Genomic DNA, 16,427 nt, shown 5'->3' on the forward strand with positions numbered 1-16,427 from the left:
CTGAAGGGCTTATGAGTGTAAGTTATATGTTCTGTTTACCACATTCAAAACAAAAGAGCGAGAGACGGAGTGGAAATGTTCATGGAAATGTGACTTTTGTTTGTGTGATGTAGAGAACCCTGGCTGTCCTGTCCCCGAGTAGAACGTGGACACAGAGCAGCCCACGCTCAGGGATTCACAGCCTTGCCTGACTTTCTCTTTTCCATCAGTAAGAGCTGTTTCATCTTTAAGCAGAGGCAGGAGTGGGGGGCTTGAGAAGTAACACGACCGTCGGAACTCCTCCTGTCGACGTGATATTTCATGACCGGTTATGGTAAAGACGAGCACGGGGGCACCTTCCTTCGGCCTTGGCTCGCGGACAGACTCAGAAGTGGCAGATGACCGGAGAGGCGGAATGTCCTTGCAGACGCTCCAACCAGACACGCTGAGTGGGGACTCCCTCCCCTCCCCGCTGACCGCTGCTGCCCTCGGAGACCTTTCAGTGCCACGAATACCAGTGTGCTTCTCTACACTCAGTTGCACAGCACAACCCTGGGTGGAAATCCATCGTTTTCTCCTCCCATCCTGTGAAATTTAGGTCTGGTCGTGGAGGAAACAGGATAGGGAACTTCACTTCCCACGCTTATGAGGGGACGTTGGTAACTTTTGCCAAGCAGAGATCAGCCATTTTACTCACTGGTGTCAAAAAAGTAAAGTGGACCCATCAGACCCACCACCACCACCGCTTTCAAGCAGGTTGCTTAGAGGTGTTGCAACTGTAAACACCCTGTGAACTGTTGTGGGTTTCTCCTGACTGCAGTGCAATCAAACCCAGTGAGATGAGGGGTGCCTGGGTGGCTCAGTCGGTTGAGCGGTTGGGCGTCTGCATTTGGCTCAGCTCATGATCCCAGGGTCCTGGGATTCAGCTCCATGTTGGGCTCGCTGCTCAGCGGGGAATCTGCTTCTCCCTCTGCCCCTCTCCTCTGCTCGTGCTCTCTGTCTCATATAAATAAATAAAATCGTGCAAGAAAAAAAAAAACCCAAGGAGTTGAAATGGATTAAGTATTGCTGTTAGGGGCGCCTGGGTGGCACAGTGGTTAAGTGTCTGCCTTCGGCTCAGGGCGTGATCCCGGCGTTCTGGGATCGAGCCCCACATCAGGCTCGTCTGCTATGAGCCTGCTTCTTCCTCTCCCACTCCCCCTGCTTGTGTTCCCTCTCTCTCTGGCTGTCTCTATCTCTGTTGAATAAATAAATAAAATCTTTTAAAAAAAAATGTATTGTTGTTAGTTCAAAGAATGTTCTCGTGTTTGTGTTGAAACAGTCTAAAAATATACACGTATATTGTAAATGCATTTCCTTCACTGGTTACTGTAAATCCCCTTTTTTTTTTTTTGAGTTAGGTTTTATATTTATTTAGTTATTTTAAAGATTTTACATATTTATTTGAGAGAGAGCGAGATCGAGAGAGAGACCACCAGCAGCGGGGAGATGGAGAAGCAGGCTCCCCGCCAAGCAGGGAGCCTGACGCAGGGCTCGATCCCAGGACCCTGAGATCATGATTTCAGCCGAAGGCAGACGCTTCACCAACTGAGTCACCCAGGCGCCCCTTTATTATTTTTCTAAAAGATTTATGTATTTATTTTAGAGAGAGCACTCGCGCACATGTGTGCCTGAGGAGGGGCCAAGGGCAGAGGGAAGGAAATTCAGGGAGACTTCTTGCTGAGCACGAGCTGGACATGGGGCTCAATCTCATGGCCCAGATCATGACTGGAGCCGAAATCGAGTTAGAGGCTGCACTGACTGAGGCTGCCTGGCCCCCCTGGAATTAGGTCTTAAAAAAAATAATCCTTTAAAAGCTAGTTAAGAAGTTGTTCAGTTGTGGGGGAGGTGTGATCCAATTACTCTGTTTTCAAAAATTAAACGATGTCATTGACGTAGAACAGCCAGGGGGACATAGGACGAGAGTTGTGGACCAGATGACATTTCACCTGGTTCTCTTGCAGGCCAAGGCTGGTTTCTGTTTTCTTTTCTCCGCTGCGTTCAAATCAAAAAGCCTTTAAGGGGCGCCTGGGTGGCACAGCGGTTAAGCGTCTGCCTTCGGCTCAGGGCGTGATCCCGGCGTTGTGGGATCGAGCCCCACATCAGGCTCCTCCGCTATGAGCCTGCTTCTTCCTCTCCCACTCCCCCTGCCTGTGTTCCCTCTCTCGCTGGCTGTCTCTATCTCTGTCAAATAAATAAATAAAATCTTTAAAAAAAAAATCAAAAAGCCTTTAAAAAGTGAACAGTATACTGGGAGAAGCGTATCCTAACTTATAAATTTAGAGAGAACCTCAGTCTATGATCAGGAAACAGGAGAGCCAGAGCTGAAGCAGAAGTTTCCTAGCTGCAGGAAATGATGGTGCGTAAAGGAAAAGAGGAACAAAGCAGTCCCCCATCCTTGGTGTGTTGAGGAGGCTCCAGAATCCTGCGTGAACGCCGTGCAGACACCTGGGCTCATTGCAGACACTCGTGGCTGGCGAAGGAGAACCTGGCTCTTGGGGTGCTGGGACCTTTTCTCCTTAGAAAACAAAACGGATCTGGATGCTGAAGAAAGAAATCGGAATTTTCTAATGAAACTGCTGATAATTTTGTAGAAAGATTTGACACGGGCTATCTGGAAAAGCCTGGCTCTTATGGTGCATTTTAAATGATCACTTTTAGTAGCCTGGCTGTGTCATAAGCAGCATCTGTGAGCTGCCCCCACATGGCCCTGCGTTTTTGTAAATGCAGTTCCTCTCAGACGCAAGATGCTGATTTTTCTTCTCCAGAGAAAACCAGCAGTTTTGCCATTTGGGACATTTGGCAACGTCTGGCAACGTTTTTGATCATCACAACTCTGGGGGAGGGGGTTGTGCTGGCCTGCAGTGGGCAGAGGCCAGGGAGGCTGGTCAGCGTCCCACGGCGTCCGGGTCAGCCTCAGAACGAGGATCATCTGGCCCCCAATGTCAAAAAGTACCGATGCTAAGAGCCCGTTAGACTTTACTTATTTCTAAGCACCCAACCTGATGGAAAAAGAGAATGGAGCCGGGGTGGTGTGTGTCATTTCAGGCTGCTGTGACAACGTAGCCCAGACGGGGCAGCTAGGCATTCTGTCCTTGCAGCTCGGGAGGAGGGAAGGCTGAAATCAAGGCGCTGGCAGATTCCGTATCTCGTGAGGATCCACTTCCTGTTTCCCAGATGGGCCTCTGCTCATTGTGTCCTCGCTTGGCGGAAAGACCAAGAGCTCTTGGAGGGTCTCCCTTACAAGGGCGCTAATCCCACTCACGAGGGCCCCACCCTCATGACCTGATCACCTGAGCGAGGCCCAGCCATTCACCATAGAGTGAATTCGTCCTGTAACTGACTCGTCGTTACTGCCCGTGTAACGTCTCCAGAAGTCTCTTCAGCGTTAGCGTTCTGTGATATGTGTTTTTGTTATTGTTTACGTCCTCTCAGATAATGTTTTTTTTTCACCTGGTTATGCTCAGATTTCATAATTTTTTATTTAGTCTCTGATATTTTCCTGACACTGTCTTATGAATGAATTCCCCAGGATGCAAACCAATCTCAGGACAGATCTATATTTTGATTGTCAGCTTTTCTTTTCAGTATATACACAAGTACAGACTATCAGCAAAGTAGCTGAAGAAGATAAGCGTTCTTGAGTGGCAAAATCCTGGTAACTCAGGTGAGAATTGCAGTGACCCAAGAGACAGCATGTTCGTTCTTCACTGAGGCCTAATGATGGCCACACATTTCTGCAGCACCTGGAAACAATACATTTCTCTGGGTCCCGAGTCCGGGCCCCCCTTTGCTGGATTCCCTGCTCAGGGCCTCACAGGCTGCAGATAAGGTGCTTGCTGGGCTGCATCGGCATTTGGAGCTTGGGCGGAGGGGAGGAGGTTGTCTTCCTAGCTCATTTGTTGGCAGAATTTCAGTTCCTTGTGGTTGTAGGACTGTTGTACAGAGCTTCCTGCGGGCTGTCCCCAGTTCCGTGGGCGGTTCACACGATGACAGCCTTCATCTTCGAGGCCAGTAGGGCAATGTCTCCCTTCAGGCCACTAAGACAGGATCTTATATGATACAATAATGAGGAGAATGACATCTGGTCACCCTTGCCATAGGACATAACCTAAGGAGTAGAGTGACATCCCGTCCTTTGGTGTATTCCGTGGGGCAGAAGTGAGTCACAGGTCTTGCCCACATGTGAGAGGGGATCTTACCAGGGTGGGGCTCACTGGGTATGTCCCCTACAGCGGCCTTTTGTGTGACTCCTTGAAGGTCTGCTTCGCCCTTTTATCTTTATTCTAAATAAACAAAAAGTTAATTCTCATGTAATGATGAAAGTTCTGCCACCAGTAAAAATGCCTGAAAATGTATGGTGTAGGGTCTGAAGACAGTTCCCCAACAGCTAAAAATGTTTGGTGTTGGTGACCTCGCTGAACGGGGTCGTGGCTTTTCTTGGCTTCGGCTGTTTTCGGAGTGAATGCTCTTGTTGGTGTGTTTTTTGTTGGTGTATAAGACGAGTTGTGCTTGCTTGATTGACCTCCCTCCCCTCCCCTCCCCTCCCCCTCCCCTCCCCTCCCCTCCCCTCCCCTCCCCTCCCCTCCCCTCCCCCCTCCCCCTCCCCCTCCCCCTCCCCCTCCCCCTCCCCCTCCCCCTCGCTCTCCTCTCCTCTCCTGGGGCTCGCTTGCTCTTATGGTCACTAGGATCACTGTGAAGAAAATCAGATTCTCTCTTTGGTTGCTCTGTGTTCGTGCTCCATCTTCCTGAGACTTGGCTTCTTTATAGAAATGATGTCGAGGAGACATGTACACTTCACTCCTCACTCGTGTGTGTTTCCCTTCTCAGTGCTGCCTACGGCCTGTACGTAGAGTGACCGTCGGTTTTATCGCTTAAACTTTATGAGTGAAAGGTACTGTGGCTAATTGCTTTTCTAGAACAACAGGCAAAATCTGGTCCATGTGGTCACCTGCCTTAGGGGTGTTGACGTGACTTCTGGTCTACTCACTAATCTCCTCTGCCTGGAAAAGCGCTTAGTGTCCTATCCACCCAAGCTCGTCAGACAGCACTTCAGGATTCCGTGCATGCTCATTACCAAATCCATTGTGATCACGATGCACATGTGATTTTTATTGAATAAAAAGTTGGGTTTTGTTTTCGTTTTCCGTTGCCCCTGAATTTGTCATTAGTGTGGTTTATCCCTGACCCTATCCCAGCCTTATAAAATACACCAGTGCCTTATTCTTTTTTCATGTTTTTGAAACTTTTCTCCTGAATGTATATATTTTATAAATATTTTATATATATATATATTACGAAATTATAGTTATCTTCATGGTGATACCATCATACCGTCATGGGTATGGCTTTTTTAGTCCTCTCAAGAAAGAATACAGGGACAAAAAAACGGGCAGTGTTTCAAAACGCTCTTCCCACTTCTTCTTGTCGTCTCACAGAGGGTGGCTCCCGCATCGTACGGACCTCATCGCCGCGAGGTGAGGCTAAGATGAGCATAACCAGTGACGAGGTGAACTTCCTGGTGTATCGCTATCTCCAGGAGTCAGGTAAGAGGCTTGGGTTTCTGTCAGCTGGAAACCCATCTGCAGTATGCCACATGCGCAACCACCCACCAGTGATCGGAAAACCAGGCTAGAAAAGAAGAGCAGGTGACGTTCTTAGTGAGAGCGTTGAAGGAGATGGGTGGGGTGGGGTGGGGCTTGTGTTCTGTCTTCCCTTGCTCTTTCTGCCCGGATGAGATCAGATTGCAGTTAAGGTCAAGAGCAGTTGGGACGGACATGGAAAGGGCGTTAATGGATGGGCTGGTGTGTCTTCATGCTGTCTGTATCTATGAATCTCTCAGATTTAAGACCACTCATCTTTGGAGCTCCTAAACCACACCCCACCGGGGGCCCTTGGCAGTTTCCCAAAATGTACGAATGGTTCCGGTTTCTTCCAACACTTGTGACTGTGACCAAGACGTGACTTGACGATAAGCACTGGACAGGCCCGATGTGTGCTCCCTATCGACAGGGTAGACCTTGGGAATAGCAGCTGGCATCCTCAGGGGGCAGGGCACGGGGTTGACAAGAGCCCGAGGCCCCGGGTCTGGCCTGGCTTTGTCACAGAACAAAGGCAGCCCTCTGGGAAGTCCTTGGACGCCTCCGAGCCCGGATCCACGCGTTAGACAGTGTCGCAGCTGCCCCCCCCCGGCACAGCCTCCACACGGTTTACTGGGTAGCTTGTGGGTGCTTTTTACATTCTCAAGACTCCAAATTCTTTTTTTAATTAATGTTATTAGATTTTTAATTAATTTCTAAAGCGAATATTGTCTTTAAACTTTTAAAACTTCAAAATATTTCATTAGAGATGCGCAAAATGACATGTATGAAGAACATTGTTGTCAGCACCTATCCGCCCAAATTAAGAACTACAGCATTTCCAGAGCCCGAGGGATGCCCGTGTTCGACTCTCCGGTGCCGTCCCCTTTCTCTTCTCAGTGCTGACTGCCCGCCTCCCCCAGGTTTGGTGTGTGTTGTCCCCATGCACTTACTGTGCACACGGTCTCTTCCTAAGCAGCGTAGGCCCTGAGGTATTAGTTCGTGATGGCCGCTGTAAGGAAGGACCACAGACTGGGGCCATGGCTCGAACAGAAATACGTTGTCTCAACGTTCTGCAGGACCGGAGTCCAAATTCAAGGTTTGGGCGGTGTGGGTTCCTTCTGAGGCCGTGAGGGAGTCTGTTCCGTGCCTGTCTCCCCACTTGTGGGGGGTTGCCCCCCATCGTTGCTGCTCCACGGCTTGTGGAGGCATCACGCCTGTGTCAGCCTTCATCGTCACCCAGCTTTCTCCCCGTGTGCTGCTCCCTCTGTCCGAATTTGTCACGTTTCTCCTTCTTATAGATCCTTCTCTCCAGGATCCTTTCCTTTTGGAGACAGCCCTCCTGGATTAGGGCCTCACCAGACTGCAGTATAACCAAATCTTAACGCATTACATCTGCAGTGACCCCGTTTCCAAATGAAGCCACTCTCGGAGCTGAACCGGGGGCCTAGGACTTGAACCTAGGAATTTGGGGCAGGACACAGTGCAACCCATCATTCTCAGTCTTGTGCGTTATTTAAACTTTGTACACTTGGTATCCTATCATTATGTTCTGCAACTTGATTTTTCAAAAAGGAAACCCGTCCGTGGGCCTCCACCTTCCAGAGACACATGGACGAGTTTGAGGGAAAACCAGCTCGTGAGCCCCTGGGTCTGGGCTCTCCCAGAGTTAGCCTGGAAGGCTGAGCTGGGTGGGGGTTACGTCCAGACCACATGGCTCAGGCTCTGACCCCCGAACAAGTTATTTACCCCACTGGAGCCTCCCCTCCCCTGCAAAAAAAAAAAGTTATCGTGGGCAAAAGTAATGAAGAACAGTGGACACATAGTGTGTTACATACAAACACGTCTTCGCAGCCAGTCCTGGCTGTCCGTCCCTGGGGACCCAGCTAGCGTTTTCATGGAACGCGCACATTCTTTTTCCATATATATTACATCATTTGCATTGGCTGTTGCCCAACGTAGAATAAAAGAAATTGATAAAATGTGTATGACCTCAGCCCTGTGGGCCTGGGGAGTCAGTAGTACGGCTCTCATACCTTACTCCCCTGGGAAGTCGGGGGACCCGCTCACCTGGAGTGCAGGTGCTCCCCCGTGGTGCAGCTAGGTGCTCCCCCGTGACGCAGCTGCGTGCTCCCCCGTGGACTTTCAGCAGGGAATTCGAGATTCCTTTCTGTGTGCACCCTTGTGCACAAAGATAGGAGGCACAAGTACGGTCAGAATGTGTGAAGAAATCACAAGCCGAACCTCAGGATAAGTAAATGATGTGAAAACCTTTTGCAGAGCCTGGGTCGCCTGGAGTGAGGGTTTTCTCGGTTGGCTGGTCCCTGGGGCCCGAGGCCCGGTGGGGGCAGGAGCACCACTGGCCTCTTGGAATAAACACAGAAACCATCCCTCCCCCAGAAAGGCCATACTTTGTTTTCTCATGTTTGCTTGCATTGGGCCCCTGTTTGTTGATAAAGCTCTGTCACCAGGCAACTGAGGAGGGGAGTCGGGGGACAGGAGGATAGGCTTTCACCCCTGTGGATTTTGTGTCTGCGAGCCCCTGTCCTGCTTGTCCGAGTCCTTCCATACACGTGTTGCGTACGTCTTCCAGAAAGCCATGCCTGCGCCTTCTTCTAAGGACCGCGTGAGTCCTGGAGTGGCCTGGAGTCCCCCACGAGGACTTGTTCAAAAGCAGGAGGAGAGGAAATACCAAGAGGTCCTTTTGGGGTCGTTTTCTGTGTTTTTCTCAAATCCTCGAGTTTCGGCTCAGCACATATTTCTTGAGCGCCCACCCAGTGCAGAGAGCATCTTCTCAGCCTGTCGGTGTCTCCTTTCTAGCGGTGGGGGGGCGGGGGCTCACAAATGAGCCCTGTGTTCCCACAGGTGACTCCTTCCTCCACTCCTCCCAGTCCGGCTTTCTCTGCCAGAGGTACCAGGAGTTCTGTGTTGCCAAGGCTTGGGCAGCAGGCCCCATCCTTATGCCTTGTGTGGAGGAAGGTGGGTGCGCAGGAGGGAGGGGCCGGGGATGGCCTCGCGGGACGCAGACAGCTGGTTCTCTGGTTCCTGCGCGCTTCGCCTCGCCGGTCGGGGGATAGCCCCGGAAGGTTCCAGCCCCGCTGCATGCGCGCAGCGAGGAGCTAGTTCCCTAGAACCCCGGGCGTTCCTGGTCCTGGTCACCCGAACTCAAGGGGAGAGCCGGCCTTCTGTACACCGAGCCACGGACGCCGTCCCTGGCCGTCCGTCTCCAGTACCGTCCGTCTGCATCCCACCGCCGCGTCCTCTGTATCGGTGTGGGTGCCGTGAATCCCCCAAGGAACCTGTCTCTCCCCGAGAGCGGGAAGGCGGCGTGTTGAAGGTGACAGCTTCCTGGCTGGGAGAATCCAGGTCACACGTCTTCAAACTTGGGCAGAACCTCAAGGATGGGCTTGCTCGTGACTCTGCCCGCGAACGGCACCATCGAGGTCATCTTGGGTTGTGCTCTGGCCTTCCCCGGAGGGAGGAGGTAGATTCCACTGCAGAGGCGCGTCCCTCAACCTGCCAGGACGCGGCGATGTCGCCGTGACCGTCGTTCACTGTGTGGAGCCGCGGGCTTGCCCGTAAAAGCGACTGGTGCATACCGTAGACTTGCGAGCTCTCTCCGTAACGGCCTCACGGCATTCTGAAGAAGAAAGTGCTGGTCGGCGAGCAAGGCTTGTGGACGAAGCAGGAGGCAGCTGGGACTGCCCGCTCCGGCGCCACAGTGGCCGCGTCGGCTTGCGCCGGAGCTGGGGCAGCCCGGCTTTGCGGCTCAGACCTTGCTCTGCCGTATGGGGATTCACCGCGTGGTCTCTGTTGCCGGGTGTGCCACTCGTAGAGCAGGGCATTGCAGCGGGGTGCCCCCCCAGCCCCCGGCTCGCCTCACCCCCCCAACAGTGAGGGAACGAGGCAGCAGGGCGTAGGAATGGGGTTCAGCCTGCATAGGCTGGTGTGAGCGGCTCCTGCAAATACCGCATGAATCGCGGTTGTTTGCCGCTGCTGTTTTCTCCGTGTAGCGCGGGAGGCGGATGCCTGTTGCAAGTGCGTACGGAGAGTGGGAAATATCAGTGAGTCCCTGAAAGCCTGAGTGTTTCCTCTAGGGCTCCACCCCCAAATCCAAGTTACAAAGGAGATAATTCCTCCCAGACCCAATTGGGGAGGGATGCAGTGGACACGAAGTGTTGCTGGAGGCTGTCCTGTCGCACAAGCAGGAGGGTGGCCACCTGGCGTTGCCCAGGTCCTGGTGAAAGACCCGAAATGCACGGTATTGGCGGATTTGTCAGCAAAGTGTGTGTGTTACGTTGCGTCCGCAAGGCCAGCTACATGCCTTCTGGACGGAAAGATGGTCCGCAGACCTGGGTCCGTGTCACCATTGAGTCTTGAGAGGAGAGCCGAGCTGGGGGTTTAGAGCCAGATTTTCCCCAACAGTTAAATGGTGGCCACACTCTGTTTCCATGGTCTCATTCGGCAATCTCCGAGAAGGCCGATCTCACCCGTCCTGTGTTGCATCTGTGTTTTTAAATGAAGGTATAATTTTCACGCAGTAAAATTCAGCCTCTGTAGAATACGGGGTTAGAGTTTTTGCAAAACGTGTCTAGTCCACTAAAGCACCAGTCCCATCGAGATGGGAGAGAAGTCCATCACCCCTAAAACTCCGCCGGGCCCCTTTGTCATCAGAGCGTCTGCCCAGCACAGCCCCTGGCCGCGACACTGTGAGGCCCATCCGTGGCGTTACGCCTGTGTGAGGCGTTGTCTCCATGGACTCAAGCCGCGTGCAGCCCTCGGAGTCTGGCCGCTCTGGCTCAGTGTTGTGCGCCTGGGATGCAGCCACGCCGTCGAACGCGTCGCTGGTCGGTTCTTTGGTGCTAAGTCCTATTCCGTTGTAAGAATGTGCCGCAGTTGGCTTGTCCATTCTCCTGTGGAAGAACAGTTGAGTTGTTTCCGGGTTTTGACCATCACAACTAAAGCTGCTAGAAACCTCCGTGTACAGTGTTCTTGTGAGAACGTCGGTGTTCATTGCTCTTGGGTGAGCAGCTAGGCGTGGGATTGCTGGCTCGTGTGCTGAGTGTGGGTTGAAGGTTATCAGAAGCCACTGCATCCTTCTCGGGGTCGCTGGGCAGCGAGGCACTCGAGAAGCATCAGTGGTTTTGTAGATGCGATCGGACGAGCGGTGCTGATTTGTGCTTAGTTGGGAGGTAGGTAAGAGGACGTCAGCCCCGGCAGACAGATCTGCAGGATACCGAGGACGCCTCATGCTTCCTCTTTGGGGTTAAAATTAGCCTTCTGGAACCTGTACGGAGTCATGGTTTCCGCCAGTGACTTTCACCGCGACCTGCTGAGTGAGAGAGTGTCCACAAATGGACCCTGTCTCCTGCTTTGGCAGCACAGCTCTGGACGTAAAAACAGACCGCTCCACCGCCTGGCCAGCCCTCCAGGGGAGGCGACTGGGCGTCGGGACTGGACGTGCGTCCCTCTGTGCGGGCTTCGGGGCAGAAAGCACGAGTCCTCCAGATCGGGCCCCACGTAGGGCGGCCGCTGAAATTCTGCACACTGCCTCGCTCACACCCCCACCTCGAGTTTGGGGACTGACCTCGGCAGCCCACGTAGAAGAAGTGGAGGCTTCGTAAAACGGCTCGACGATCGCTGCTGGTTCCGCTGGTGAAGAAGGAAGCGCAAGTGAGAAATTGTTTTGTCAGGTGGCGGGTATGTCACCCGGCTGTGTGGTCCCGAGGGCTGTCGTTTCACACATTTCAGGTAATAAAAGGAGCCTGTTGTTACGGGAGATGGTAAAAATTGATTTATCCTATCTTACAAATCACCGGGATGATGAACTTCTTTCTTCATGGGGAAGGGTTTCAGGTATGATTGCAAACTCCTTCTACACAGAACTTCTTTTCTGATTTGTCATGATTTGTCGTCGAGAGGCCGATTTATTATACATGTTTATTGCTTCCATTAACGTCACAATGCATGCATTATTCACAGAGGGGCATTGGCAGTTCCCTAAAACGAAAATCTGCGTCTTCGCCGGGTTCTGTTTTCCTCGAGAGCTGTGTCTGCACACGTGTTGACCGGCTACGCAGGAGTAGGCATGTTTCCTTGGATTTACATAATGTACACATAGTTCTGTATTATGTGTCATCCTTGGATAGTTCTAGATTATGCATCATCCAAAGACGGTAGTGAAATACTGTGTGTTCACACTTTGGGGGTTCACAGCAGAACCGGGGTGCCATGTCTCATTCATTACGTGGAGCTTCTAGGCCGAGACAAATGGTAAAGCTTTGCTTGCCAGGTGCCAAGCAGCCTTCCATGCCCTGTGATGCCCCGTATAAGGTCAGCGTGGCTAGGATCTAAGGGGAGAGCAAGGGAGGCTTAGGGTGGCATTTTGTCTCCACAGCAAGCCCCAGCACAAAGCTAAAGGTCGTTCTGTTCTAAACACAGAGAGAACTCTTACTTTCTGGAAAGATTACGGAGTGGTTTCAGAACCATGCGTGTGCACACAGCCGCTTCGTGGGGCCAGGCGGGGAAAGAATGTTTGGAGAAGAGCGAGCCACGCTGTGCTGCGTGAAGTAGCCGAGGTCCCTGTAGGGCTGAGGACAGGGCTGGGGGGGGTGGGTCTCCTTCTGGGGGGGAGGGGCGCGGGGGGGAGCAAAGCAGCCCAGCTGTGTGCTCAGGAACAGTACGAGGGTACAGAGGTCCCTTCAGAAACAACACCAGGAGGTGACCTGGGGCCTTTAAAATGGTACTTTTTAAAGCCAGCCTGCCTGGGTTCAAGAAGGGTTTTCTGGGAATTGTAGTTCATCGGTGGAAGAAAACCTTTCTCTGAGGCCCTGTCTGCTGAGCTCGGGGCCATCAATTATGTCAGAACTGACTGTGCCCCTTCTCCTGGCCTCTTGCTGCATTTTCTTGGAATCTCTGCTTGGTTAGAGAGAGCGCGCGTGTCGTAAGGAGTGCCCTTTCCGGCTCCGCTCAGCGTCGCGGGTTCGTGAGCTGCCGTGGCAGCAGGGCTGTTGGCGGACGTCGTGGACAGAGGTGCTCCTTCCTGCAGAGGTGAGCTGCTGCCTTAGGGATGCATAGAATGTTCCGTCCGAAAATCGCAGTGGAGACAACCCCAGTGTCCCCGGGTGGACGAATGGATAAACGAAGTGTGTCGCGTCCCCACGATGAAACGCCATTCAGCCTTACAAGAGGAGGGACGTAACCCCAAAGAGACAGACGTAGTGAAGAGAAGGGCCATATGCACCCCAATGTTCATAGCAGCAGTGTCCACAATAGCTAAATCGTGGAAGGAACCGAGATGCCCTTCAACAGATGACTGGATTAAGAAGTTGTGGTCCATATATACAATGGAATATTACTCAGCTATCAGAAAGAACGATTTCTCAGCATTTGCTGCAACATGGACGGCACTGGAGGAGATAATGCTAAGTGAAATAAGTCAAGCAGAGAAAGACAATTATATGATTTCTCTCATCTATGGAACATAAAAACTAGGAAGATCGGTAGGGGAAGAAAGGGATAAAGAAAGGGGGGGTAATCAGAAGGGGGAATGAAGCATGAGAGACTGTGGACTATGAGAAACAAACTGAGGGCTTCAGAGGGGAGGGGGTGGGGGAAATGGGATAGACCGGTGATGGGTAATAAGGAGGGCACGTATTGCATGGTGCACTGGGTGTTATACGCAACTAATGAATCATCGAACCTTACATCGGAAACCGGGGATGTACTGTATGGTGACTAACATAATATAATAAAAAATCATTAAAAAAAAAAAAAAAAAAGAGGGACGTTCTGACGCAGGCTGCGGCACGGATGCACTTGGAGGGCCTGATGCTGAGAGTCAGAAGCCAGATGCCAGGACGGACGCCGGACAAGTCGGCTGACACGAGGCACCCGGAGTCGTCAGAATGCACAGAGACAGGAAGCAGAACACAGGTTACTGGGGGCTCAGAGGGCGCGATGGGGACTTAGTGTTGAGTGGGGACACAGTTTCTGTTTGGGAAGCTGACAGAGTTCTGGAGATGCGCGGCGGTGGTGTTTGCCCAGCAGTGTGAACGTACTTAACGTCAGTGACCCGTGCACTCAGAAATGGCTAGAACGGTCCACTCTGTTACGTGTGTTTTACCACCATAAGTCACAGTGTTACAGGGAGGAGGTTTCGTGTAGAGATGACTCCAGAGTTTGGGGTCTCCAAAGGAAGGGAAGAAAGCACCTGAATTCCACGTCGACATTATTATATTCAAGGGCTTTTTAATAGAACTGTACAGTCTTCCAGACAAGCCCTTGGCACACATGGTGTCATCTGTAAGCTGAATTGTTATCTGATAAAATCCAGTTATTAAAAAAAAAAAAAACAACTGGAAACAGCAGCTTCATTTGTAATGGCAGGATATTGGAAACTCCCCAAATGAGCCTCCGTGGGCGATCGGCTCCACGCACTGTGGTTGCAGACGCTGGGGTTCCTCTCAGCACTAAAAAGGAATGATCCCCAGCAGCTCCCTGATCGCCATCCATTAAATGCCAATAACACGCCCCCTCCCCTGTGTTGTCATGGCCAAGGATGTCTGTGGACTTTGCCAGAGGTCCCCTTGAGGGTGAACTCGCCCCCGGTTGACAACCACTGATGCATAGCCTTTAGCTCCGGGATGTTTTCCTTCCGGCGGGTTTTTATTGGTCAGTGGGGTTTTAATGGGATTCGGTTTCTTCACACTTTATCTTCTTGGGCTATATTTTGATTCCTTTTGCTGCAGATCTCAAATAGACTTTAACAGTGAGCAAAATGCAGTCCCCGTTTTTATTACATTTTTCCAGGGCACTTTTTCCCCTCGAGGAAGGCGGAAGTCTGCCAAAGCATCTCCAGCAGATAATTAAATAATTGGGAGTAGCAGACTTTCCATCTGATTTAAAAATAATAATAATAATTTTGGGGGGGCTCCCGGTGAGGAGGTTAGATAACCAGGAAAAGGGCGCTACTCTTAATATTTTGAATAATTTCTGTCTGCAAAAATGATGAAGCAGCTTTGCCCGCTCTAATCCCAGCATCTGACAAATCACGCGGTAGGCTCCGCTATGTTTCCTAGGACCGTGGAATGCCTTCTTATGCAAGACACATTTCCACAGATTCGGGAAATCATTTAAAAATGGTTCAGCTATCTTAATTTAAACAAAAGTTCAGGGCTTATTGTTCATCCGAGTCTCTAAAAATATATTTTGACTACAGAGGCACTTTTACATTGCTAATGTGTGTCCCTGTTTAAAGAGAGGATCTTTATGGAACAGTAAAGCCAAGCATTTCTTGGAGATCGTGGTCGCCTTTGCTTTAGAAATAATAAAGGAAAGTATTTGTTCCATCACATCATAGATAAGGAAGCCCCGAATGACATCTCCGCGTTGCTGCTGAGTGAAAGGACCTTTGAAGTCCTGTGGGACAGTAACAAGACCCACCTTCCTGTTTCCCACAGATGTGAGCAGCACGTGTGTGATGAGGCGTCAGGGCTCCCCAATACCACACTCAGACCCTACGATTCGCTCAAGGGAGTCACAGGATCAGAAACAGTTATATTCACGGTTAATTACCGCAGAAAGATCTAGATTATAATGGACAGCACATTGACTTTAATTTTTTTTAAAGAATTTATTGATTTATTTGAAAGAGAGCAGAACACGAGAGAGAGAACACAAGTAGGGGTGAGGAGCAGAGGGAGAGGGAGAAGTAGACTCCCTGCTAAGTAGGGAGCCCGATGTGGGGCTTGATCCCAGGACCCTGAGATCATGACCTGAGCCAAAAGGAGATGCTTCACTGACAGAGGCACCCATGCGCGTCCACGTTGACTTTATAGTTCACAGTCGTGTATTGTATGTTTGGATGTTGCTGAGAGAGAAAATCGTCAGTGTTCTCGCCACATCAGATAAATGTAACTGGGAGGCGATGGAGGTCTTCACTAACGTGGTCGTGGTAATCCTTTCACGATGTATGCGACTATCAGACCATCACGTACCCCTGGAACGGACGTGATGTCGTAGGTCAGTCCTATCTGCGTGAAGGTGAGGGGAGAAACAGGTGAGCATCGGCACAGGGAAGTTGCGTGAGGCTCGGTCTGGGAGAAGCTAAGCGCTCACGTACGGGTGTGCTGTCCCCGTGGACTCACACGATGGCACCTGATTCCCCCAGCAGCAAGTACAGGGGCGCATGGGAGGTGTTCTAACCACCCCAGCTTTGTCGGGCATCCTCCTGTAGACATGCAGCATCCGCTGAGTGGGGACAGAAGGAGAACTTGGGGAGCTCTGGGGCTGCCCCCACCACAGTCCCAAAGTTTGAGTCTGGGTTGTGGTTGGTATCTGTCATCTGTGCATGTCTGTGCATGTTGTACTTTTTTTTTTTTTTTTAAGATTTTATTTATTTGACAGAGATAGAGACAGCCAGCGAGAGAGGGAACACAAGCAGGGGGAGTGGGAGAGGAAGAAGCAGGCTCCTAGCGGAGGAGCCTGATGTGGGGCTCGATCCTGTAACGCCGGGATCACGCCCTGAGCCGAAGGCAGACGCTTAACTGCTGTGCCACCCAGGCGCCCCTGCATGTTGTACTTTCAACTGAAAAACGTAGGGGCAGTTAAGGAGCTGGAGAAGGTGATACCCATGCCTTCCATCTGGAAGAGAATAAACCGTTTCCCTGGCTGGCTTTGTGGCATCCATAATCCACGCTCCTCCACCAGAGAAGTGTACCCTCGTTCCCTTTGCACAGTCTGTAGGGGTGCAGTCCTCCGCTGACACTCCTGTGCATGTGAATTGTTTCGTTACAAACCCTCTGGCTCCAGAATCTTCCTCTTTTAAAC

At 51.4% G+C, this 16,427-nt stretch overlaps 1 protein-coding gene across 5 annotated transcripts in view; it reads left to right on the forward strand.

Moving 5' to 3' along the window:
• The window catches only part of TBL1X (transducin beta like 1 X-linked), a 213,502-nt gene that overhangs the window by 159,027 nt on the left and 38,048 nt on the right, over window positions 1-16,427 (forward strand). For 4 of the 5 annotated variants that reach the window (XM_057309977.1, XM_057309975.1, XM_057309976.1 and 1 more), the window contains one exon: window positions 5,457-5,564. The exons of the other annotated variant lie outside the window; for it this stretch is intronic. In XM_057309977.1, the coding sequence (XP_057165960.1) occupies window positions 5,507-5,564 (58 nt within the window). In that variant the 5' untranslated portion in view covers window positions 5,457-5,506. The remainder of the gene's footprint in view (window positions 1-5,456; window positions 5,565-16,427) is intronic. 5 annotated transcript variants of the gene reach the window in all.

The sequence above is a fragment of the Ursus arctos genome, chromosome X (assembly GCF_023065955.2).
Source record: "Ursus arctos isolate Adak ecotype North America chromosome X, UrsArc2.0, whole genome shotgun sequence".
NCBI classification, from domain to species: domain Eukaryota; kingdom Metazoa; phylum Chordata; class Mammalia; order Carnivora; family Ursidae; genus Ursus; species Ursus arctos.